We start from the raw sequence: 24591 nt of genomic DNA on the forward strand, positions 1-24591 counted from the left end.
TCTGTTTCTTTCTAAAGCTCTCTCTTATGTGGATTTGGTCTGAGGTTTTTGTTTGGAGAGAAGTGTAGTTTGCTTAGATCAAAGGAGACGAACTGTTCTTATCTTTACATGTTGATTTGTGGTTTATGAAAATGCATCATACTGAAATGTTTTACAAGCTTTATGTTTGGGGTCTCTCGTCGTCTTGTTGTGTTTCAAATCTTATTTTGAAATTTTACTCTATTCAGGTTCAGAGATGGTTCGAAGTTTAATGAAGAAGACTCGGAGTACTCAAGGTTTTGTTTCTATCAACAACACAATCAAAGTTTCCACTGATTCTTCTGTAAGCTTAGCTTACTCTAGTAACCATCCCATTAACTTGTGTGCTTTTAGCTTTTTGATTGCTGCTTAAGTAGTTACTTGACGATTCTTGTGTATACACTATGATATTTTGCTTAAGTTAAAATTCATAAGTGCAGTGTTTATTCTCGTCGTCTTGTTGGGTTTAGTGTTGTTTATGCTGGGTTTGTCTAATGAGAGTGGGATTTTCTACTTATTTGAAGTTTATATCATTATATGTCACGGACGTATGTTAACCTTAGGCTGATTGTGATCTTGGTGCTATACTGTCATGTTTAGTGTTCTATAGCATGATCTTATTTTCTCTGAATAGTGGGTTTTTCTCGTACATGGTTATCATTTTGATAAGTGAAGAGTTTCTTATGATATTCCTTGCGTTTCATATTGATTCAACCAAGTACAAGAGTTGAAGAACATCTCGTATGGTTCCAGAATTTTGCTGAAAGAGCAAGGAGTCAAGGGCTTTTCCGTTTGCTTGTAGATATGGTATTGTTCTATACTTTAATAATTGAGCATTGAGTTGGACTAAATTAATTCTTTACGAGAAGGATCGTCTCAAGTATATTGGTTTTTTTTGCTACTCTCAGGTTAGGATAATGGATTTGGATACTCAAAACTTGGTTGATGAATACAACTTGGCTGATGAAGAACACTTGGCTGATGAAGACAACTTGTGTCTTGAAGATGAAGATATGCCGCTAGCAACTCTTAGTGAGAATGAGACCGTAGACGTCATGCTAGATGTTGGAAGAACTTCACACTAGGAAAGAAATATGTTGATGGACCTAAGGTTGGTAAATATGATGTTACATGCAAACATTATAAGAGGAATTATTCTTTGAATCTAAGTCGAAATGGTACTAACACCATGAATCGCCATATGCGATCTTGTTCAAAGACTCCTGGGAGTACACCTAGCATTAATAGGAAGCTGGATATTGTTGTCTTTAGAGAAAAAAATGCAGTGGCTTTAATTCAGCATAATCTCCCATATTCGTTTGTTGAATATGAAAAGATTAGGGAGGCTTTTACTTATGCTAATCCTTCTATAGAGTTTTGGAGTAGAAATACTGCAGCATCAGATTGTTTCAAGATTTTTGAGATGGAGAAAAGTAAGCTTAAGACAGTTTTAAGTAAAATCTCGGGTAGGATTTGTTTGACAACGGATTTGTGGAGAGCTATAACAATAGAGGGTTACATTTGCTTAACAGCTCACTATATAGATGTAGATTGGGTTTTGAAAACCAAGATACTATATTTCTGTGATTTTCCGCCTCCTCATATTGTGTAGCTATAGCAATGAAGCTTACTGAGTTATTGAAAGATTGGGAAATAGAGAAGAAGGTGTTTACTCTAACAGTAGATAATGCTTCTGCAAATGATACTATGCAAGGTATTTTGAAGAGAAAGCTACAAAAAGATTTGGTTTGCAATGGAGAATTTTTTCATGTAAGATGTTCAGCGCACATCTTAAATTTGATTGTGAAAGATGGTTTGGATGTGCTTAGTGGAACTTTGGGTAACATCAGAGATAGTATTAAGTATGTCAAGGGATCTCAGTCTAGGATTGATTTGTTTCAAAACTGTATGGAAACAGTTGGAATTCAAGTTGAAGCAGGTTTGGTTTTAGACATTTCCACTTGTTGGAACTCTACATTCCTAATGCTTTCTAGACCTATTCAGTTGAAGGATGTATTAAGAAACCTAGCAGAGGTAGATAAGAATTATAAGAATTTCCCATCTGATGTGGAGTGAGAAAGAGCAGAATCAATTTGTGATCTTCTGAAACGTTTTGCTGAAATTACAAAAATGATTTCTGGTTCATCTTACCCAACAGCAAACTTGTATTTTATGCAAGTGTGGGCAATTAAATGTTGGTTGAGAGATCATAAAGATTCAAGTGATGAGATTATTTGTCAAATGGTGGAGGATATGAATGAGAATTTTGACAAGTATTGGGAAGAATTCAGTGACATACTTGCAGTTGCTGCAATTCTTGATCCAAGATTAAAGTTTCCATTCTGGAATATTGTTACAACACTTTGGATCCTTCAACCAGTAAGTCAAAGTTGGCCCATGTCCGCAGCAAAATGGTGAAGCTTCTTACAGCTTATCAAAAAAAGCACAAGCAACGTTACCACAACCAGTTCACAAGTTCCAAGAAAGAGTGTTCCTTATGGATATGATGTAAATAAACTCTCTATTTTATCTATGTTTGTTTGCTGGACGTTACTTGTTTGTTGTGCATTATTTCAGGGATTTTATTCTTACATTTCTCAAAAGACCGGTGGTAATGGTAAATCCCCTTTAGACACCTATTTAGACGAGGAGGTGTTAGATATGGTCTCATTTAAGAGTTTGAATCTGATTGGTTATTGGAAAGACAATGCAAATAGATTTAAAGAGCTTGTATTGATGGCATGTGATGTCTTGAGTATTCCTATCACAACGGTTGCATCGGAATCATCTTTTAGTATTGGCAGCCGTGTTCTTAATAAATATAGGAGTTGTCTTTTACCAACTAATGTTCAAGCATTAATCTGTGCAAGAAACTGGTTTAGAGGATTTCAAGATATTGGTAAGAATTCTACTTTTTATTTGCATTTGAACTATATTGGTAATGAATTTTTAACTTTATCGATTTGAATGTTGTAGGTGATGAAGAGTTCAAGTTTGTTGAAGAGGAAGGGAATATTGTTGCTGTCTAAGTTTATGACTTTGGTTTTTGAGTTATGAGATTATGACTTTGGTTTTTGAGTTATGAGATTATGACTTTGGCTTTTGAGTTATGAGATTATGACTTTGAGATTATGACATGTCTATTTTATAAAATAAATAAGATTTTATAAAAATAAACACTTTGGTTTTATACAACTAATCGAAAGACTACTTGCAAAATAGACACGTTTGGTTTATAAAATAAGTCAGATTTTATAAAAGTAAACATGTTTGGTTTAGTAGAAAAGTTTTAAACAGCATACAAAATAAAAGAAACCTCAAAAATAAAAAGGTTGTCCAATGGGCATGTCCAAATGGACTTGACATATTTTGGACCATTGTCCAAATGGACCACTGTCCATTGTAGACCGTCCAAACACAGCACATCAACAGAAACGCCTATATGGACACACCCATTGGATAATAGACAGCCCATCTGACAGTTATAGCTAGAAAGAGTACTGGACATTGCAGAAAAATCGATTCTTCACATTGGTTTCAGAGTCGGTTTTCGTATTGTTGAATGCTTGACATTGTTTTTCGAGGTGAGACTTAGGTGTTGTGCAGAATCTCCAACGAACCGGTTGGCAGTGAATGAAGCCGCAAAGGAGTTGATCTCAGTCAGAGAGAGGTCGTTCTTTAAAGCTACAAGAACTGCCAGACATTGAAGTGTTTATGGTTCTGTCTACAAATTTTACAAACCACTTTGAAGGCTATATAGTATCGTCCTTCATAATTCGCGGTCTTTTTCTATATAAAACATATTTATGCTTGCAGAATATTGCTTGTGTTATTTGCAGACAGTTGTGTTATTTGCAAACAATGGTTTTTTTATACAGTATCGTTCCCAGTTTTATTTGAATTTTCTCAGTTTTCGTAATTGAAAGTTCTGATTCTTTCGTAATGCGTTTCTTTTGCCATGGTGATGTCTAATGTTATGAGGCTGATGTACTTCAACATGCATTACAAACTTCCATGTTTTTTTAAAGGACAATGTGTTGGTGATTGCATTGTGTAATAAAGCAAACGTAACTCAATTCTCGTTGTTCTTCACAATGACAGTCTTTATGAACTCCATAACTGTCGAAACTAATTGACTTTGATGAACTCCACAAATGTCTACGTGCATTAAAGAAGCAACAAAACCAATATCAACACAGAATTCCTATTAAATCATAAAAGGGGGCATCGCAAACATAAGAAAGCACGATAAAAACAGCATTATGTTTTCATACCAGAATCGAATGCCAGCCATCACAGACTATTATATCAGCAAATATACCAGAAGAACGGCCAGACATTGAAGTGTTCATGTTTAACTCTACAAACTTTTGCAACACACTTAAAATTTTATATTGAGGTCTCTATAACATCATGTTGTCGTTTCATAATTTGTGGTTTATTTTTTACTCTGTTTATGATCTGTTTTGTTTCCAGACAAGATTGTATACTTGTGTTACAAGCTTTACATGTTTTTTGGGGATAATAATGAAAATGACGTTATAGCTGTGTGGTTTATCCATTGCTGTTGTGTATCAGTATCAAAGTTCAAAGAAAAAAAGTATAATCAAAGTTCTAGCTAACACGAGCTTTGTTGTGTATCTGGATTCCTCGAGTTGTCTGCATTGGCATAACAACTGTGAAAAGAAAAAGAAGCATACTGGCATACTGCATACACAGTTCTGACCTGACTGTACAATCAAATTTTTGGATATTATTGTCGCATGAATTTTATTTTTTGGTTTCTAAAGCTTTTGTTTATACTTTAAAAGTGTTGTACATAAAGTAGTTTTTTCGTTTTTTTTTTTTTTTTGTAATTTGTAGCGTTAATTTGTTCTGCTACAGAAAGAAAGTTATATTATCCTTCATCCAAATACTTCAGAAACTTACGTTACAAAAAAAATCTATTATATGTAATAATGTAAACGATGTGGTTTTGTGATGAGGTTTACGTGCGAAACCATACAACTTGAAAAACTTGATGAAACAAATAATGTTACTATGTAAAAAGTATTTTTTTAAACTTTTACCAATCAGACCTAGTAAAAACTGCATGGCTAAATTTCTTGTGCCTATAGTCGTTGAAGACTATTTGCCGTTTTGTTAACAGTAAAACACCACACAGTTCGTTACTACAAACTCATCCCTCAACGTCTCTCATTCAGTTACGTTCTTCAAACCTTATTTACGTTTTTGCGAAAGATTCCTCGAAATTGTAGTAAACAAAACTGATAGAGAACAGATAAGATTAGTGCTGTCGTATGTCTCAGGAGAAATCAAACAGTGAGTAAACGTCAACGTTGACGATAACTTTGATTATATACATTTTTCTCTTTGAATTTTGTCACAAGTAACTATTCTTGCAATGATATTATGATAACACACGAAACCTGTCGTCGATTAGTGGATCTCTTCATAAACCAATTGATACGTCGTAAAGACAACTAGTGAAATGTTTTCGTCACTTTACACAGTAGATAACTTGACTTAGACGGCAAATTAATATCCATGTCATTTCTGGAGAAGTCAGACATTCTATGTAGTTTTGAGCCAATTTTAAGTTCGCGATAACTTCATCCTTAGTTTCCTGCAAATTTTTTAGAAGCACAACAAGTTTTTAAGAAAAAAAAGCCATAAAAACAAAAAGACACAAAATATGAGACTGAAAGAAAGTAAAAGAAACAAAAAATTACATGTAACCCCAATCCAATTACAAAGAGGGAATGAGTGGTTCCATGAGGACAAGGCATATCTTTTGCCTTGCGAAACTTGAGACTTGAACTCAAAGAACGCTACCCTATCAGTTTCTACAAAAATATTCTAGTTATTCGGTCCATGATGTGATTTAATATTTCCCTTACAATTAATTACTCACATTTGATCAACACCATGTATCAATTTTATGATTCTGATTAGTAACGGAAAGATAGAGACCTTTGACAAAAAAAAAAAAAAAAAGAAAGATAGAGACAAAATTCAAGGTTGACGAAAGGAAAATATAATTAAGCAATACATAAGAAAAAAAAATAAGGAAATAGATAAAATAAACTTAGTTCAAAGCAAATCAGGCGTATCAATAAAATAAATCTTTCTACGTTGGATGGAAGATAACTTATGAAGATCTCCAAAATACGACAGATGGTTTCTCTTCTAGCAATATGGTTGGGTCATGCAGTTTTGGTACTGTGTTTAAGGCATTGCTCCTGACAGAAAACAAGATTGTTGTAATGAAAGTTCTCAACCTGCAAAAACGTGGAGCAATGAAGAGTTTTATGACAAAATGTGAATCCTTGAAAGACATCAAGTATTGTAATTTATGTAAAACCATTGACAGCTTGCGCTAGCAATGATGTCCATTCAGAGCTCTCATATTGTAATCTTGTTAACAGTTGTTCATTTGAAATATGGTGAAGAACAACCATTTGAAATAACAGTTTCTATAGTCTTTGAACATTACTTGCCGTTTTATAAAGAACAAAACAGTACACAGTTCGGAATTGCCAGCTCAGGCCTCTCAACCTTTTTCTTCATTCAAAAAATGAGAATCTTTCGAAATGGTTGTGTTTTTCAAGTTTCAACAATTCTTCGATTAAAACACGTTGAATTCTCTCTCTTTCTTTTCCTTCCTGATTCGTGTTATCCTCTGATGCAACGTATGAGCTTCGTCTCCAGGAACCTCAAAATTGTGAGTCAACGTCAACGTTGACGCCCAAAGAAACTATGATTACTCGTTGAAAATTTACAATGTTTATTGCAAAAATCTTTTTTTTTTTGGAAGTGATAACACACGAAACTTTCTTGTCAGTTGGTCGATTTCTTAATATAGTCGACAAGATGTGTGTGTATTACTCATTGGTTACTCTTGTCATGTGATGTGTAGTGACTTGATAACATTGACAAGATGCTTCAGTTGACTTCTTGACTTAGATGGGCATGAGTCTACACGGCAAGAATCCATTCCATTTTGGAAAAATCTCGCATTTAAAGGCATTTTACATTTGCTTCGTCCTTTATATATTCACTATCATGCATATTATGAGAAGCACCAAAAGCATTTTAACTAAATAATATCTACTTTATCAAAAATAAAAATAAAATAAAAAACTCTTTGAGAAGCATGAGACTGTTTCTTTTACTTTCTTTCAATGTTCTCACGTTACTTGACGCATATAGTTTTACCGACGTATCTGATAGGCAAGCGTTGTTGGAGTTCAAGTCTCAAGTTTCTCAAGGCAAGAGAGATGTCTTGTCCTCATGGAATAACTCACTCCATGTGTGCAACTGGAAGGGGGTTACATGCGGCCGCAAACATAAGAGAGTTACTCAATTGCACCTCTCAGGATAACAATTGGGCGGGGTGATATCACCATCTATTGGTAATCTTTCGTTTCTCATATCACTTAATATCTCTCGTAACTCTTTTGGTGGTACCATCCCTGAAGAGGTGGGAAACTTGTTTAGACTTGAACACTTGGATATGAACTTTAATTTTATTGAGGGAGAGATTCCAGCCAGTTTGTCCAACTGTTCTAGATTGTTGGAGCTTCAGTTTAGCTCAAATTTTCTTGGAGGAGGTGTTCCTTCAAAGCTATGGTCAATGACGAAGCTCGTTACTTTAGATCTTTATGGAAACAACCTAAAAGGAAAGCTCCCTGATTCTCTAGGAAACTTAACATGCCTTAGAGAACTTGGCTTTGGAGGTAACAATATAAAAGGAAGAGTTCCGGATAATATAGTTAGATTGAATCGAATGGTGTATCTCGACTTATCAGATAACAATTTCTTAGGTGTTTTTCCTCCCCCTGTCTACAACTTGTCCTCACTTCATATTTTATACATCTTTAGAAATAGTTTCTCAGGTAGTTTAAGGCCTGATTTTGGTAATTTGCTACCAAACCTTCAACGACTATTTATGGAAAGGAATTATTTCACAGGAGCCATTCCAACTACACTTTCCAATATCTCGAATCTTCAAAAAATTGGGAATGGAGTTTAGCAATCTCACAGGAAGTATTCCTCCTAGCTTTGGAAAATTAAGGAATTTAAAATTACTTTCACTTCATAGCAATTCTTTAGGAAGTGGCTCTTTTGGAGATCTTGAGTTTTTTGGTGCATTGACTAACTGCACCTAACTAGAAATCTTAGAGGGTGGTAGTAATAGGCTGGGGGGTGACTATAAGGAATGGATGATTGTATATTGATAATGAGAATGATTACACATATTTATACAGAGAGATTAGGTAAAACCTAGAGATGATTAATTACATTGAGACCCTTATATATATCTACTCCTATACACCCCCGCAAGATGGAGGAACTCTTGTGACACCAATTTTGGAACAAGCAGTGATAAATTGCTGACGAGGAAGATGCTTTGTAAGAGCATCAGCGAGCTGGTCTTTCGTCGAGACATGAAGAACACGGAGCATGCCATTTTGAATGTGATCCAATGTGAAGTGATAATCAAGTGCTATATGCTTCATCCTAGAGTGAAAAACGGGATTAGCACAGAGGTCAGTGACGCCAATGTTGTCGCAGTATATGACCGGAGGAGAACGAAGTGTAGCACCAAGTTCGGTGAGAAGAGAACAGAGCCACCGGAGCTCAGAAGCGGTGTTGGCTACAGCCCGGTATTCCGCTTCTGTGGATGAGCGAGTAACACCCCGTTGCTTCTTAGAGCTCCATGAGATTGGATTGTGACCAAGATATATTACATAAGCATTAGTCGAGACATAGTCATCGACATCACCAACCCAGTCAGCATCAGAAAAAGCATTGAGAGCCATAGGAGACGGTGCACATAGAAAAATACCATGTGTTTGGGTGCCAACAAGATAACGAAGTACCCGTTTAGCGGCTTGCCAATGATCTGTGGTCGGCGCATGCATAAACTGGGAGAGACGGTTGACGGCGTAGGAGATATCGGGTCGAGTAAAGGAGAGATATTGAAGGCTGCTGACAACGGACCGATACTGAGTAGGATCCCCGAGAGTAGTACCGCCAAGAGGTAGCTAACGGTGTGGCGACCGGTTTTGCATTGTGCATGTTGTTCTTTGCCAAAAGATCGATAATATACTTGCATTGCATCAAATGAAGTCTTGCTTTGGTTCGCGTAGCCTCAATGCCTAGAAAATATGTGAGATCAGTGGGATCTTTGATAGAGAAGCGATCAGCAAAGGAAGCAAGCGTCTAAGCAACGAGGACGGAGTTACTACCGGTGACGAGAATATCATCAACATACACAAGCACATACACAAACGAGGATCCACATTTCTTAACAAACAAAGACGTATCGGCATGAGAATTAGTGAAACCAGTTTGAAGAAGATGAGTCTTGAGAGACAAGTACCAGGCACGGGGAGCTTGCTTTAGACCATAGATTGGCTTACGGAGACGACAAAGGTAGTCCGGCTTGTCAGGATCAACAAAACCTTCTGGTTGAGCCATATAAACCTCCTCCGTGAGGTCACCTTGTAAGAAGGCATTATTGACGTCTAGTTGCTTGATTTGCCAAGAGTGAGCAACCGCATTATCCAAGACCAAACGGATCGTTGTTGACTTGATCACGGGACTAAACATCTCAGCATAATCAATCCCTTGGCGTTGATGAAAACCCTTCGTAACCAGGCGAGACTTGTAGCGGTTTAACTCACCATTAGGATGTACTTGGTGGTTAAAACCCAACGATTGCCAATGACATTTTGAGTCGGGTGTGGAGGAACCAAATCCCAAGAATGATTAGCCATTTGAGAATAGTATTCAGCGGACATAGAGGGGCACCACCGTTTGTCTTTGAGAGCCTGAGCAGCAGTGTGGGGCTCGCTTGACGGATTAGGACCTGCAACATGAAGATTCAGCTTTTGTTTTGGTTTGGAGATATTGTTTTTGGCTCGTGTTTTCATTTTGTGGACATTTTGTGGTGGATCAGCCGGGATAGGATTTTGTGGTCGTTGGGGTTGAGGTGCATTTGGAGTTTGTGAGTGAGGAAGCTTGGTAGGGGTGGTGGTTAAAGAGAGTGGACGTGGCTGAACCGTAGGTCGCGGTTCATTCTGTTCTGGAGCAGTGGGCTTATTAGACGTATTATTTTGTTGGGCCGGGTTGGTAGACCCATTTGGTGGAGCAGTGGGCTCAGTCACGGGAGAAGAGGAAGAAGGTTGAGAGTTCAGTGGACTTACCTGAGGCTGCGGCGAGACAGAGACCGAAGGAGACGGAGGCTGTTGGTGAAGAACTGAGTACAGGGTTCCACTAGAAGCCGGCGACGATGGAGAAAGAACAGGAACAACATATACCAGAGGTCGCATGTCAACCGATGAAGGACTCGCAGAAGCAATAGATAACTTCCCATGATCAGCAAAAGGAAAACAGGTTTCATCAAACTGGACATGTCGCGAAGTGTATATTCGGCCAGTAGGAATATGAAGACAGAAATATGCGCTTTGTGTAAGCGAGTAACCGAGAAACACACAGCGCTGAGACCGGCTTTGAAGCTTGTGAGTGGTATACGGCCGTAGCCACGGGAAACATAAACAACCAAAGATCTTTAGTTTGGCCATATTCGGTGCAGTCTTAAACAACATGGAAAATGGAGACTGCTGATCAAGTACTGGCGTGAGCATCCGATTGATCAAGTAGACAGCGGTGGTGAAAGCATAAGGCTAATAGGTGAGAGGAACCAAAGCTTGTGAGAGCAGCGTGAGACCAGTTTCTACGACATGTCGATGTTTCCGTTCGGCCATACCATTATGTTTTGGCGTATGTGGTGGAGATGTCAAATGAGATATGCCATGGCTTGCAAGGAAATCACGCAACGCAATGAACTCACCCCCGTTGTCCGTGAACAAGGTACCAATCTAATGATTAAACCGATTTTCAACAAGTGACGTAAATGTGACAAAAACCTCTTTGACATCAGACTTTCGTTTGAGTGGGTAAAGCCAAGTATAGCGGGTGAAATGATCAACAATTAAGAGGTAGTATTTGTAGTTGTCATGGGAAAAAACGGGTGATGTCCAAACATTGGAGTATAGATATTCAAGTGGTCGAGAAGAGCAAATTGTGTTTTGTGAAAATGGGAGTTTATGACTTTTATTGAGACAACAATCTGAACAAGACAATTGTTTTTGAGAAGAACCCAAAACGGGAAGGGAAAAGCAGAAAGCATGGTGCTTAAAATAGAAATAGACGGATGGCCTAAACGATAATGCCAGACGGGTAGAGAGGCACGCGAAGTGGTAGAGGTTGATAAAGCCGTGACTTGTGTTGGTGAGACCGGCCATTCATAGAGTTCTCCTCTAGTTCTGCCTTGTAGAAGCGGAACCCGCGTACTGAGATCCTTCACCTGAAAAGCGGCAGGAAAGAATTCCACATATACTTGATTAGTGTTGCACAAATGATAAACAAAAATTAAATTTCTGTGGATATCAGGAACACATAAGACGTCATTTAAACATAGATTACGTATGTTACCAGGGAGAAATGTGAAACCAGTGTGAGAGATGGGAAGTGGTGAACCATTCGCAACAACGACATCCTCACCACCACTATACGGCTCATGAACAGAGAGATTAGCCCATGCGGAAGTCATGTGGTGCGTTGCACCGCTGTTGAGAAGCCACGGATTTGGATCGTAGGATGTCCCCATAGCAACATTAGTGATATCTTGTGTTTTTGTTGGGTTTTAAGCCTTGTTTTTGCATAATTTTGTTGCATAATCATGTCATTCTAGGTTGTTTTAGGAGCATTTGCATATAGTGTGTTATCTCTCAGGTTCTTGGAGTAATCTCAACACTTTTGGAGCATTTGGACTTGTTTTGGTGCAAAGAAGCATAGAGGAGTGGAATTGGAGAAGTGACAAGGGATCAAGAAGCATACATGCCCATCATCGGCCAAGGATCAGCGGCCAAACGGTGGCCGAGTGAAGAGGACGTACGTAGAGCGAGTACACCAGCGGCCAAGGACCAGCGGTCAAGAGCTGGCCGATGGAGCTTATAGGCAGGCAAGCGGATGCATCAGCGGCCATGCACAAGTGGCCAAACAATGGCCGATGGAGTTCATAAAAGGAAGTGCGGATGCATCAGCGGCCATGCGCCAGCGGCCAAACCATGGCTGATGGAGTTCACAAAGAGGCAAGCGGATGCACCAGCGGCCAAGACAAGCGGCCAAACCATGGCCGCTGGAGCCATTACCAAACTTATTTTATTTTTGACCCGGGGTTGACCCAGTTTGTTTTGGGTTGACCTAGCTTCTCTTCTTCCTTCCTATAAATACTCTAAACCTATTAAGGAGACTTATCTCTTATCTTATCTTTTGTTTTAGCAGCCACTTAGGGTTCTTAAGCTTGTTTACTCTTGGTTTGTTGAATGATTGAGTACTTCTAAGTTTTTAATAGCAATTTCTTCTTCTAATCTCTTAATCTACAATCTCTTATTATGATTTCACAAAGATCAAACCCTTTCCTTTGTGTGATCATGATGATGAGTGAGTAGATCCTTAGAGCTTTGGGCTAGGTAGATTAGGGAGATAGATGATTGATCTTTGATATCTAGGGCTTTATTTATGTGTTTCCTGTCTTGTTTAGTGTTAATAATGTTAGATAGCCTTGATCAAGCTTAAATCTAGACATTAGGATTTCCATGCCCACAAGGTGTTTGATGAAATTCCTGAACCAAACTATTCAAGAGCTTTGCATTCCTAGCCAATGGAAATTGATGATTAGGGTGCTTAGTGGTATTTAGACTTGATATTAATGCATGCTGGCCTTGTAATTACCTTTGGAAATTGTTGATTATCACTTGATTAGCATAGAATCTCTATCATGGAAATGGATTGATTTGCATAATTTTCTTAGCCATAGGATTGTTCTTGATTGTTGCTTAGACATCTAGGATTGATTAGCTATCTCCCAAGTCAATTACCTTGCCTAAGGTTCACTTGTTTAATCTTGATTTTCAGTTTGTTGCTAGTTGTGCTCTGTTTCTTTGAGTTTGCATTGTTTGAATTGTCCGGTTTTCTTACTTTTAATCAGTTTGTTAGTTAAGATTGTTACAAAAGAACATTTTCCTGTTTAAGAATAGATTAAGCATCTTTGTGTATTCTTAGTGTGTTGATTAATGCAAATTGTGGATTGATAATAATTGATACAAAAAGTACTACATCAATTTGGCGCCGTTGCCCATTTGCATTCAATTTGAACATTAGGATTTCAACTTTGCTTGAGCCTATTCATTTCTTTTACATTGTTACTTACTTGGTTTGCATTGGTGTTTTGAAGTCTCTTTTGCAAGGTGTATGAACTTGAGAAGTCAGGGCCAAGCCAACTTATTTGAGCCTGTTGACGACATTCCCCGTCTTGAAAGAGAGAACCGCCGTTTAGTCCGCCAAGCTATGGAGAACAATCCTCCTCCTGCTGCTGGTCATAATGGAAATGATCAGCACAATGAAAACCAAGCTCCTCTCCATCCTACAAGACAACCACGAGTCATTGGAGCTTTTGATCAACCAAACATTCATGGGAACCGCCAAGAAATTAGAGCACCTGCTGTTGAGAACAATAACTATGAGATCAAGTCAAGTCTTATCAACATGGTGCAGAGCTCAAAGTTTCATGGTTTGCCTATGGAAGACCCTCTTGACCACTTGGATCAGTTTGATATGATGTGTGGGACAGTAAAAATCAATGGTATCTCTGAAGATGCATTCAAACTCCACCTCTTTCCGTTTTCTCTTGGAGATAGAGCTAGGACTTGGGAGAAGAACCTACCAGTGGGATCAGTAACCTCTTGGGATCAATGCAAGAGAGCTTTCCTTTCCAAGTTTTTCTCTACTACCAGAACAGCAAGGTTGAGGAATGAAATATCAAGCTTTGCTCAAAAGGGAAATGAGAGTTTTTGTGAATCATGGGAGAGATTCAAGGGCTATAATATGCAATGTCCTCATCATGGTTTCTCCAAGGAGTCTCTTCTCAGCACATTATACAGAGGGGTGCTACCAAAGATAAGGATGTTGCTTGACACAGCAAGTAATGGTATCTTTCTTGGCCAAGATGTTGATGTTGGTATGACTTTGGTGGAGAATCTTGCTCAAAGTGATGGCAACTATGGGGAGGATTATGATCGAACTACAAGAGATCATTCTGATATGAATGAGCATCACCGCAAAGAGATGAAAGCATTGAATGACAAGATGGATAAGATGCTTCTTGCCACTCAAAAGCCAGTCCACTTTGTTACAGAGAGTGATGTCTATCAAGGGTATCAGGAGGGAATGGAAGCTTGTGTTGAGGGACAAGAAGAGGTCAACTATGTGGGTGGACAAGGGTATAACAAGTTCAATCCCAATTACCGCAACCACCCTAACCTCTCTTACCGCAGCACCAATGTGGAGAACCCACAAGATCAGTCTTATCCACCACAAAAAGCACCTGGTTTTCCTTCTCAACCCACCTATCAACCAAAGTCTCAAGGGAATTACCAGGCTAAACCTCAAAGCTATTCCCAACCACAGCAGCAAATGAATGCACTACATCCTCAAGGTCAAGCAGATGACATAACTGCTTTACTTAGACAAATCCTTGAAGGACAAGGGAGAGGTGCCATTGAACTTGCCACACAAATGAAAGCCATGCACAACAAAGTTGAGAATGTATATGGTGAGTTAAATTCCAAGATTGAGAGGTTGCAAACACAAGTCCAGGGACAAGCTTCTTCCTCGTCAACAAGACAAATGGGTTCTCTACCGGGAAAATCAGAACCAAACCCAAAGGAGTTTTGCAATGTCATCTTCAAGGAAGAAGTGAACAGGGTTACTAGTATGAGCTTCAAAATATCAAAAATTGATAGCCATGCTGATGAGAATGAAAGGTCTATTGAAGAGATCTCTGCTCTCCTATATGGTTCTGCTCTTGAGAGTTTGGGGGTTGCTACAGTTGAGAAATCTGAGAAAGGATCAAGAGGTAAGGAGATAGTTGCCAAGGAGGTTGAAAAGAAAGATGAACCAAGTGTTGCTCTTCCTCTTTATAGTCCTCCAATTCCATTTCCACAAAGGGTTCTTACAAAGGCAAAAAAGAAAGTGCTCTCAAGTTTCAAAGCTAATATGAACAGAGTTAGAGCACCTTTGCCTTGTGTGGATAGCTTGTCTCAAGTTCCTAGCCATATAGAGTTCATCAAAGCCATTCTAGCAAACAGAGAGAAGTGGAAGAAATCATGGGAATTTTTGATTCACCAAGTGAACAACAACCAAGTCCAAAAACACTTTCCAAGCTTGAAGATCCAGACAGATTTACTATACCTTGCTCACTTGGTGCTTTACAACTTGATGATGCCTTTTGTGATTCAGGAGCAAGTGTTAATGTGATTTCTCTTTAGATGGTAAAGAGTCTTAGGATCAAAGATATGAAGCAGCCCTCTTCTTCCATCATGTTTGGAGATGCCTCCTCAAAATCTCCACTTGGTTTGATTGAGAACTACCCACTCAAGGTTGGTAATTGCACAGTTCCAACAGACTTCATGGTAGTTGAGATGAAAGAAACCAACAGGCTCCCTTTCATACTAGGAACTCCCTTTCTCAACACTGTGGGGGCAAGCATTGATTTCCCAAATAAGAGAGTAACTCTTCTTCATGTGGATCCCAATACATCCTATCCTATCAAACCTTCCCCTACAATGTTTTGTGGAACAATCACTAGTGAAGAAGAGGCAACTAAGGAAGCCCATAGAGACTTGAATGATAAAGTGGGGATTAAAGAGACTACAAAGCTTGATGAGGAAATTTTGGATGGTGAGTATTTAGACTCTTTATTTGATGACCTCAAAGGAGATTCTAGAGAAGGGGATTTGGGTCAAGCAAATAAAGTTGTTGACAAGAAGAAGAGGAAGAAGAAACAAAACCAGCTTCCCACCATTGTTTCTTCTCCTATGACTTTGTGTTTGCATCCCTTGGGACTTGTTGATGGAGCAATAGAGTACAAAGTGAAGCACAAAGGTCCTTCTTCACCTTTTGCAAGTGTCAAAGCCAAGCTAGATCCCAACTATCATTATGACAAGGATAAGCTTCATGAACTTCTCTCAAGTGTCATTACTATCAACCTCCACTCTCCTTCCACCAATTCAACAGAATCTCAAGGGAGAACTAAAGCTTCTCCTATCACTCCATTCCCTAAGGTTCACAACTAGGGCCAAGGTATGGTCCTAACTTTCCATTGTATATATCATTTGAGTCTTGTTTTCTTTATTTTGTAGTCTTTCTCTTGGAATTTTCTCACACAGGGACTGTGTGAATTAAGTTTGGGGGAGGGACTAACCATCTAACATTGTGTTCTATTTTTATTTTCATGTTGTGTGTGATGCATTGTTAATATCTATGTCTTGAGAAAAATCAAAAAAAAATTTGAAAATTTTCAAAAACCAAAAACAAATGCATGTAGCTTTGCATATTCATTCTTGTGTTTAGGATTGAGTCTAGAAGCATTTAGTATGCATTTGCATTTGCATTTGGGATAATAATGAAGCTACCTTGTTAGAAGTAGAGTTTTAGGATTGAGCCCACAGCCCTCATTTATAGTTCATTGGTGCTTGTTTAATCTTTGGGAAAAAAATGAAGAATCTAGGCTTAAAAGCATTGTGTTACTTGAAAGCATTTTCTTCTAGTGTAAAGCTTGCTTGATAATTGTTGCATCTCTATATTATTTGGACTTTAATTTGATCTTTAAATTATCTTGCATATGGACTATGAATGCTAGCTCATGGAACTTTCATTTGGGTTAACTATCTCAATTTGCCACTCTATTTTGTTTAACCCAATCTCTTGCCATACCTTTGAACCCCAACCTTTTCTTTCAAGTCTTGTATTGATTTGTTGAGTGAGGCCTTTTCTTGATAATGCTATAGGTTGTGAAATCTTGAGAGTATTGAGAATGACAAAGAACTGGCTCTTGTTTTTAGCTAGGCTTGGAATCTTTAATGCTAGCTAATAGGACTGGTTTTGAAAGAAATAGGTGGCTAGAATGTTGATTTGGGGTCAAGTTTGGGAACAAGAGAGAATAAGAAGGGAAATAAAGATGAACTTGGTCAAAAGAAAAGAAAAGAAAAGTCTCTAAGGTTAAGTTAAGTTATAAGCTCTAAGTCTCAAAGAAAAGGGATAGAAATTTTTGCTATAATCTCCTAGAATCAAAAAGAAAAGAGTAGAGGGAAATCAAATAAGATTGGGAGTATAGCAAGGAAAGAATAAGAAGTAAAAGGAGCTAGTGTTTAAAGCAAAGAACAGCCTTAGAGATACACAAAGAGAATAAGACCTGAAGTTACAAAAAAGGGTTTAAGAGATCAAAGTTGAGTTTTTGGGTTTGAAAAGAAAGAAAGAAAGATGAGAAAAAGGGTAGAAAAGCTTCAAGGTGGGTAGAACATCAAGAGCTAAGCTTTGTATGCCCAAATTATTCTCAGTCTTAGATAGATTTCATGACTGTCTAGCATTCCTCTTTGTTTGAGAGTTAACCACCCAAAAACACCATTTTCAACCACTTTATAAACAGCATTTCCCTTAAACCAATTGAGCTTGATTTATTTTCCATTTGCAAGATCACACCAAACACTTTAAAGAATGTGAAAGAGATGTTCAATAGGATTGCAAGTCTTTGCCAATATTTAGAAGATGAATGATATGTCTATATTTTGTCTCTGCTAAGCATGTTTTTGTCACGCATCTAGTTAGGATAACTAATTGTTTTGCATGAATTTCTACTCTCTTTTGTACACTTTTCATATTTAGGTAGTTCTTGCATTATCTTCACATACATCGTGCATTTTGGAGTATTTCAGGTATTTTTGAGACTTTGGAGCCAGGCTGTCTCGAGTCGCGCCATCATTCCATCATCACACATCCGCTTGGGTCGCGCCATCATTCCATCATCAAACATCCGCTTGGATCGCGCCGTCACTCCGTCATCACACATGTGCTTGGGTCACGCCATCATTCCATCGTCACACATCCGATCGAGTCGCGTTGTTATGCCGATCGAGTCGCGCTGTCGTGCCGATCGAGTCGCCGTTCGAGTCGTCCTTCGAACCACCGGTCGGGGGATTCAGCTTTTAACGTCTTCATCAAAGATGTAGAGAATTGAGTCATCTTTCTAATGCCGTTTATTTCAAGCCAATCGGAGCTGTAGTTCAAAAGTTATCATCGTTTTAGTGGAAGCGTATACATCCAGCTCGAGTCGCGCTGTCGTGCCGTTCGAGTCGTGCCGTTCGAGTCGCGCCGTCATGCCGTTCGAGTCGCGCTGTCATGTCGTTTGAGTCGCGCTACTCGAGCCAACGCCATCACTCACTCGAGCCATCACTCGTTCGCACATGTCAGGAAGACGTTCCATCTTACACGCTTCAGGAGATTCCCAAACCGACTCTTCATCTTGTCGTTTTAAGTTTTAGGGATTTTATGTCTTTACTATAAATACGTTTTGTTAAGTCTTTGCAACGATATCTTAGTTTTTATCTCGTTTTTATTTTGTAAAGTTTCCCTAGCCACCAAGAACCGTTCTCAGACTTTGTATCCAGATATCTTTTGATACATTGAGTATTTGCATTTGATTTCTTCTACAAACTTGTTTATCTTATTTTTACCTATCTAAGAATGCTTGTTTCAATGTTTTCTGAGTTTATATTGTTGATGATGATTTCCAGATCTGAGTAGTGCGTTAGTTCTTGAGGATGGGATAGATTAGGTGGAGGATCTTAGGATGTAGGGTGTTTAAGCTTGATTTGTATGATTCCCTTCTGGACTAAAGTTAGAATTACTAGTTTCTCTCTGATCAATTGGAACTAGGTTCGAGACATTTCCACACCCAAAAGGTGTTCGATGAAATGTCTGACCAACTAGTGCCAGAGACTTACGTTCCTAGCCTAAGAGATTAGTTGTCTAGGATGTTTGTTGACGTAAATGAACTTGTTTGTCATGCCTGCTCGACCACGTTTCTCTAGCGAGAGCTAGGTATGGAAGTGGTTGAGTCTGAGTAGCTTTTACCAAGAGATTGGATTAGCTAAGTTGTGATGTTCATTGTTTAGGGATAGATTGCTTGTGGTATGTTAAATACTCAGTAGACTAGGATACTCCACCGACATCAATTACTCCCATCCTTAGGACTTTTATCTTTCTGATTTTTATTACATTCCCGAGACTATTTCGTTCCTCGTTTTCTTGTAGTTCATGTTTAGACTCGTTTAAGTTTCTATTCATTTCCGCTTCTTGTCATGCAATCTCGTTTCTAGTTCTGTAACTCATTTTCGTTTTGCATTTTGACCATTCTAGGATTGTTAGACAAACACTCTTCTTGAATTGGCTTGACTTGTGATTCCTTGATTGCATCTTGATTGCTAGCAACATCCCATTTGGATTGACACCTTAAGTACTACAACACTTAAGGTTAATTGAACCTGCTAGGATAGACACACAAAAAAACCTAGTATCAATTTGGCGCCGTTGCCATTTGGGATTCGTTTTGTTACATTTGAAATTTCAAGTTTTGCAAGATTAAGTTCTGTTACACTTATCATTCTGAGTACTGACTTGTTTTGGTTGTTTGCTTTTTTGTTTTGCATCTCAGGAACCTTCCTGTGATCGACGAAATCAATCGGTTGCAACACCCACGACAAGCTCGTCAACCTACTGATCATCTCGTACACGTCACTATGGAACAACAGCATGAACCCCATCAGGGACCGTGAAACATTGGTGTTGGGGATGCACCGAACACTCACACTCAACGTGCTGGAATCGTCCCTCCCGCCGTGCCGAACAACAACTTCGAGATCAAAAGTGGTCTTATTACCATGATCCAAGGAAACAAGTTTCACAGGTTGCCTATGGAGGATCCACTCGACCACTTGGACGAGTTCTACCGTCTTTGTGGTCTCACCAAGATCAACGGCGTGAGTGAGGATGGTTACAAGTTGCGCCTCTTCCCTTTCTCCCTAGGAGAAAAGGCTCATCAATGGGAGAAAAACCTTCCCAAGGGATCCATCACCACCTGGGATGGTTGCAAGAAAGCATTCTTGGCCAAGTTTTTCTCCAACTCCAGAACAGCACGTCTTTGGAATGAGATTTCCAGCTTCACTCAGAAGAGCTCAGAATCATTATGTGATGCATGGGAGCGTTTCAAGGGTTACCACAGCCAGTGCCCACACCATGGTTTCAGCAACGAGTCATTACTGAGTACTCTCTACCGTGGTGTTCTTCCCAAAATACGTATGCTGTTTGATACCACTTCTAACGGTAACTTCCTAAACAAGGACGTCGATGAAGGTTGGCAACTGGTGGAGAATCTTGCTCAGTCCGACGGCAACTACAACGAGGATTATGACCGCACATTTCGCGGCGACCTGGATCTGAAGAGAAGTACAAGAAGGACCTCAAGAATGTCAATGAGAAGCTTGACCGTATCTTGCTGAGCCAGCAGAGGAGCGTCCACTTCTTCTCTGAGGATGACCCTTTCCAAGTTCCAGATGGGGAGGGTGAGCAGAGTGAAGAGATCAGCTATGTTCAGAATAAGGGTGGATACAACAAAGGTTACAATCCCTACAAGACGAACCCCAATTTGTCTTACCGAAGTACCAATGTTGCTAATCCACAAGATCAGGTATACCCGCCGCAACAACAACAGCAAGGGCAACAAAAACCTTTTGTGCCTTATAATCCAGGATTCGTTCCAAAACAACAGTTCCAGCAGGGTTACCAAGCTCCCTCAGGACCACCGCCAGGATTCCGCCCTCAACCAGTTCAGCCTACACCAACCCCAGATCAAGAAATGAAGCAGATGATGCAACAAATTCTTCAGGGCCAAGCTAGCGGTTCCATGGATACTGCAAAGAAGTTCGCTGACCTAGTTAGAGGATGGAATGTTCCTACAATGATCTGAACGTCAAATTCGAAACTCTGAATTCGAAGATAAGGTACATGGAGGGCCAATCGACTTCTACTTCTGCCCCAAAGCCTGGCCAATTCCCAGGTAAAGCTGTTCAGAACCCCAAGGAGTTCGCCAATGCCATCACGCTGCGAAGTGGGAAAACATTGCCTCCCAGGCAAGGAGTTCCAGACGTCACTGAGGACAGTGAGGAATTAGCTGGGGAGGATTTTGGTCAAGATGACGCTCAGACGGAGAACCCAGACGAAGCAGTCAAAGACCCGGTCGAGCCAGTGAAGCAATCTGAGCCTGAAGCTGTTAAGGAGCCTGCTGTTCATGAAGACAGACCTGTGAGGTTCATCCCTCCACCGTACAAGCCTCCTCTACCTTTTCCAGTGAGGTTTAAGAAGCAGCTTACTGAGAAGTACAAAGCCTTGTTCGAAAAGCAAGTCAAGAAGATTGAGTTGAGAATGCCATTGCTGGATGCATTCGCACTTGTTCCTCACTACCAGAAATTCCTCAAGGACTTGGTGATGGAGAGATCAAAAGAATTTCAAGGCATGGTTGTACTAAGTCTTGAGTGCAGTGCAATCATCCAGAAGAAGGTTGTACCCAAGAAGCTCAAAGATCCTGGATCATTCACTCTACCCTGCTCCATTGGACCTATGTCTTTTGAGAGGTGCTTATGTGATCTTGGCGCTTCGGTGAATCTGATGCCATTCTCTGTGGCTAAGAGGTTGGGTTTCACAAGGTTTAAGGGATGCGACATCTCCCTCATCCTGGCAGATAGATCAGTGAGACTTCCACATGGTATCTTAGATGACTTACATGTCAGGATCAGAGACGTGGAAGTACAAACCGACTTCGTGGTTCTGGAGATGGATGAAGAACCTAAAGATCCTCTGATTTTAGGAAGACCCTTCCTAGCGACTGCTGGAGCCATCATTGATGTCAGGAATGGCAAGATTGACCTCAATCTGGGCGACGACTTCACTATGAAGTTTGACATCAAGGATACCTTAAAGAAGCCAACGATAGGAGGACAAGTTAGCTACATTGAAGAGATGGATAAATTGGCTGACGAGTTGTTGGAGGAACTAGCTGAAGAAGATCATCTCAAAACCGCTCTAACCAAGGATGGAGAAGAAGGGTTTCTGCATGGGGAGACCACTTGTTACAAGAATCTGCTAGATTCCCACAAAGAAACGGATGGGTCAGAGGAATTCGAGCAGATATCTGACGTAGAGGAGGTATGTGCAGTTGAGACAGAGAGTTCAGAACGTGATATCTGCCGTTCGACCGACGTCAAGACCCGACTCGAGACACCATTGTCCCGTTCGATCGAGTCGCATCCCTCTCACTCGACCGCGATCGTTCCAGACTCCTGTGCTGACAACTGGTCAGAACTGAAAGCTCCAAAGGTAGAACTCAAAACTCTTCCTTCCGGGCTCAGGTACATCTTTCTGGGAACCAATTCTACTTATCCTGTTATAGTGAATGCTAGGTTGAGTGATGATGAATTGGGGATGCTAGTAACTGAGCTAAAAAAGTATAGAAAGGCTATTGGTTATTCTTTAGATGACATCAAGGGAATTTCACCTAGTCTTTGCACCCATAGGATCAATCTTGAAAATGAATCATATGCTAGTATTGAACCCCAAAGAAGATTGAATCCTAATCTGAAAGAGGTAGTTAAGAAAGAAATCCTGAAACTACTTGATGTTGGAGTTATCTATCCTATCTCTGATAGTACTTGGGTATCTCCAGTACACTGTGTACCTAAAAAGGGAGGCATAACTGTGATCAAAAACGACAAAAATGAGTTAATCCCAACTAGGACCATCACAGGACATAGGATGTGCATTGATTATAGGAAGTTGAATGCTGTATCTAGGAAAGATCATTTCCCTCTTCCTTTCATTGATCAAATGTTGGAAAGACTAGCCAGTCATCCCTATTATTGTTTCCTTGATGGGTATAGTGGATTCTTCCAAATCCCTATCCACCCAAATGACCAGGAAAAGACAACATTTACTTGTCCTTATGGCACTTTCGCCTACAGACGCATGCCATTTGGTTTGTGCAATGCTCCTGCCACCTTTCAGAGGTGCATGACTTCAATTTTCTCGGATTTAATTGAGGAGTCAGTGGAAGTGTTTATGGACGACTTCTCTGTATACGGTTCCACTTTCTCCTCCTGTTTGTTGAATCTGTGCAGGGTATTGACGCGATGTGAGGAGACGAACCTGGTGCTGAACTGGGAGAAGTGCCATTTCATGGTTGAAGAAGGGATCGTTCTGGGACACAAGATTTCTGAAAGAGGAATTGAGGTTGACAAGGCTAAGATTGAGGTCATGGTTCAGCTTCAACCGCCTAAGACAGTGAAGGACATCAGGAGTTTTCTGGGACATGCTAGGTTTTACAGGAGATTCATCAAGGACTTCTCAAAAATTGCAAGACCTTCGACAAGGTTGTTGTGCAAGGAGGTTGAGTTCGAATTTGATGCAGCATGTTTGGAAACCTTCAGCAAGATCAAGGAAGCCTTGGTTTCAGCACCCATAGTGCAAGCTCCGAATTGGAATCATCCTTTTGAAATCATGTGTGATGCTTTAGACTTCGCAGTTGGAGCAGTTCTGGGACAGCGTATTGACAAGAAGCTTCATGTCATCTACTACGCGAGTCGCACCTTGGACGAGACCCAGGGAAGGTATGCTACCACAGAGAAGGAACTCCTAGCAGTTGTGTTTGCATTCGAGAAATTCAGGAGTTATCTTGTGGGTTCGAAGGTCATTGTGTATACCGATCATGCCGCTCTGAGACACATCTACTCGAAGAAGGATACCAAACCGAGACTGTTGAGATGGATCCTGCTTCTCCATGAGTTTGACAGGGAGATAGTTGACAAGAAAGGAATAGAAAATGGAGTTGCAGACCACTTGTCAAGGATGAGGATTGAAGATGATGTTCCAATAGATGACTCAATGCCTGAGGAACAACTTCTGGTCGCCCAGGTTTGTGAGCAGATGCATGACGCCGGGGTTGAGAACCTAAAAATCAACTGTATGGCAATCACCTCGGATACTGCGCCATGGTATGCTGATTTCGTGAATTACAAGGTATGTGGAGAAGTTCCTGATGACATGGATCCCTACAGGAAGAAGAAGTTTTTCAGAGAAGTCAACCACTACTTCTGGGATGAACCCTATCTTTACAAGAGAGGTTCTGACGGTCTGTTCAGAAGATGCATAGCAGAAGGGGAAGTACAGGGAGTGCTTGAGCACTGTCACGGCTCCACCTATGGAGGTCACTTCGCCACATTCAAGACAGCTTAGAAGGTTCTCCAAGCAGGTCTCTGGTGGCCAACCTTGTTCAAGGACGCTCACAGTTTCATCACCAAGTGTGATGCTTGCCAGAGGATGGGCAACATCACAAGGAGGAACGAGATGCCCCAGAATCCGATCCTGGAAGTAGAAATATTTGATGTTTGGGGTATAGACTTCATGGGACCTTTCAACCCTCCATCTAATGGTAACGTCTACATTCTGGTAGCAGTTGATTATGTTTCCAAGTGGGTTGAAGCCATTGCTAGTCCTACCAATGATCACAAGGTAGTTCTGAAGCTGTTCAAAAGCATAATCTTTCCAAGGTACGGG

The 24591-nt window shown here is 40.0% G+C and overlaps 2 protein-coding genes, 2 non-coding genes and 1 pseudogene across 4 annotated transcripts; 3 read left to right on the top strand and 2 right to left on the bottom strand.

Annotated features, from left to right (window-relative positions):
* The first annotated feature begins 2359 nt into the window (after nucleotides 1–2359).
* On the top strand, nucleotides 2360–3237 carry LOC147938633 (zinc finger BED domain-containing protein DAYSLEEPER-like). Its single transcript, XM_087467441.1, has 2 exons — nucleotides 2360–2917; nucleotides 2995–3237. Exons 1-2 carry the CDS (start codon nucleotides 2551–2553, stop codon nucleotides 3045–3047), a joined length of 420 nt encoding a protein of 139 aa, XP_087323567.1. The 5' UTR covers nucleotides 2360–2550; the 3' UTR covers nucleotides 3048–3237.
* Nucleotides 3238–7071: 3834 nt separating this feature from the next.
* LOC104711221 (uncharacterized) lies at nucleotides 7072–18642 on the top strand. Its single transcript, XM_087467443.1, has 3 exons — nucleotides 7072–7433; nucleotides 13328–16233; nucleotides 17865–18642. The coding sequence occupies exon 2, from the start codon at nucleotides 13345–13347 to the stop codon at nucleotides 15406–15408; it is 2064 nt and encodes a 687-aa protein (XP_087323569.1). The 5' UTR covers nucleotides 7072–7433; nucleotides 13328–13344; the 3' UTR covers nucleotides 15409–16233; nucleotides 17865–18642.
* On the top strand, nucleotides 7175–8326 carry LOC147938634 (uncharacterized; annotated as a pseudogene).
* LOC147938635 (small nucleolar RNA R71) lies at nucleotides 13894–14000 on the bottom strand. Its single transcript, XR_015567534.1, has one exon. It is a non-coding gene; the product is annotated as a small nucleolar RNA R71 (small nucleolar RNA).
* Nucleotides 18643–20123: 1481 nt separating the features above from the next.
* Nucleotides 20124–20230, bottom strand: LOC147938636 (small nucleolar RNA R71). Its single transcript, XR_015567611.1, has one exon. It is a non-coding gene; the product is annotated as a small nucleolar RNA R71 (small nucleolar RNA).
* Between the last annotated feature and the right edge of the window lie 4361 nt (nucleotides 20231–24591).

This window comes from Camelina sativa, chromosome 9, assembly GCF_030686135.1.
Source record: "Camelina sativa cultivar CO46 ecotype springtype chromosome 9, ASM3068613v1".
Taxonomy (NCBI): Eukaryota; Viridiplantae; Streptophyta; class Magnoliopsida; order Brassicales; family Brassicaceae; genus Camelina; species Camelina sativa.

Coding starts and splice junctions, on each gene's coding strand:
- LOC147938633 (XM_087467441.1), top strand. CDS start 2,551: ATGTTTGTTTGCTGGACGTTACTTGTTTGTTGTGCATTATTTCAGGGA. Junction 2,918..2,994: donor TAGAGGATTTCAAGATATTG/GTAAGAATTCTA, acceptor TGAATGTTGTAG/GTGATGAAGAGTTCAAGTTT.
- LOC104711221 (XM_087467443.1), top strand. CDS start 13,345: ATGAACTTGAGAAGTCAGGGCCAAGCCAACTTATTTGAGCCTGTTGAC.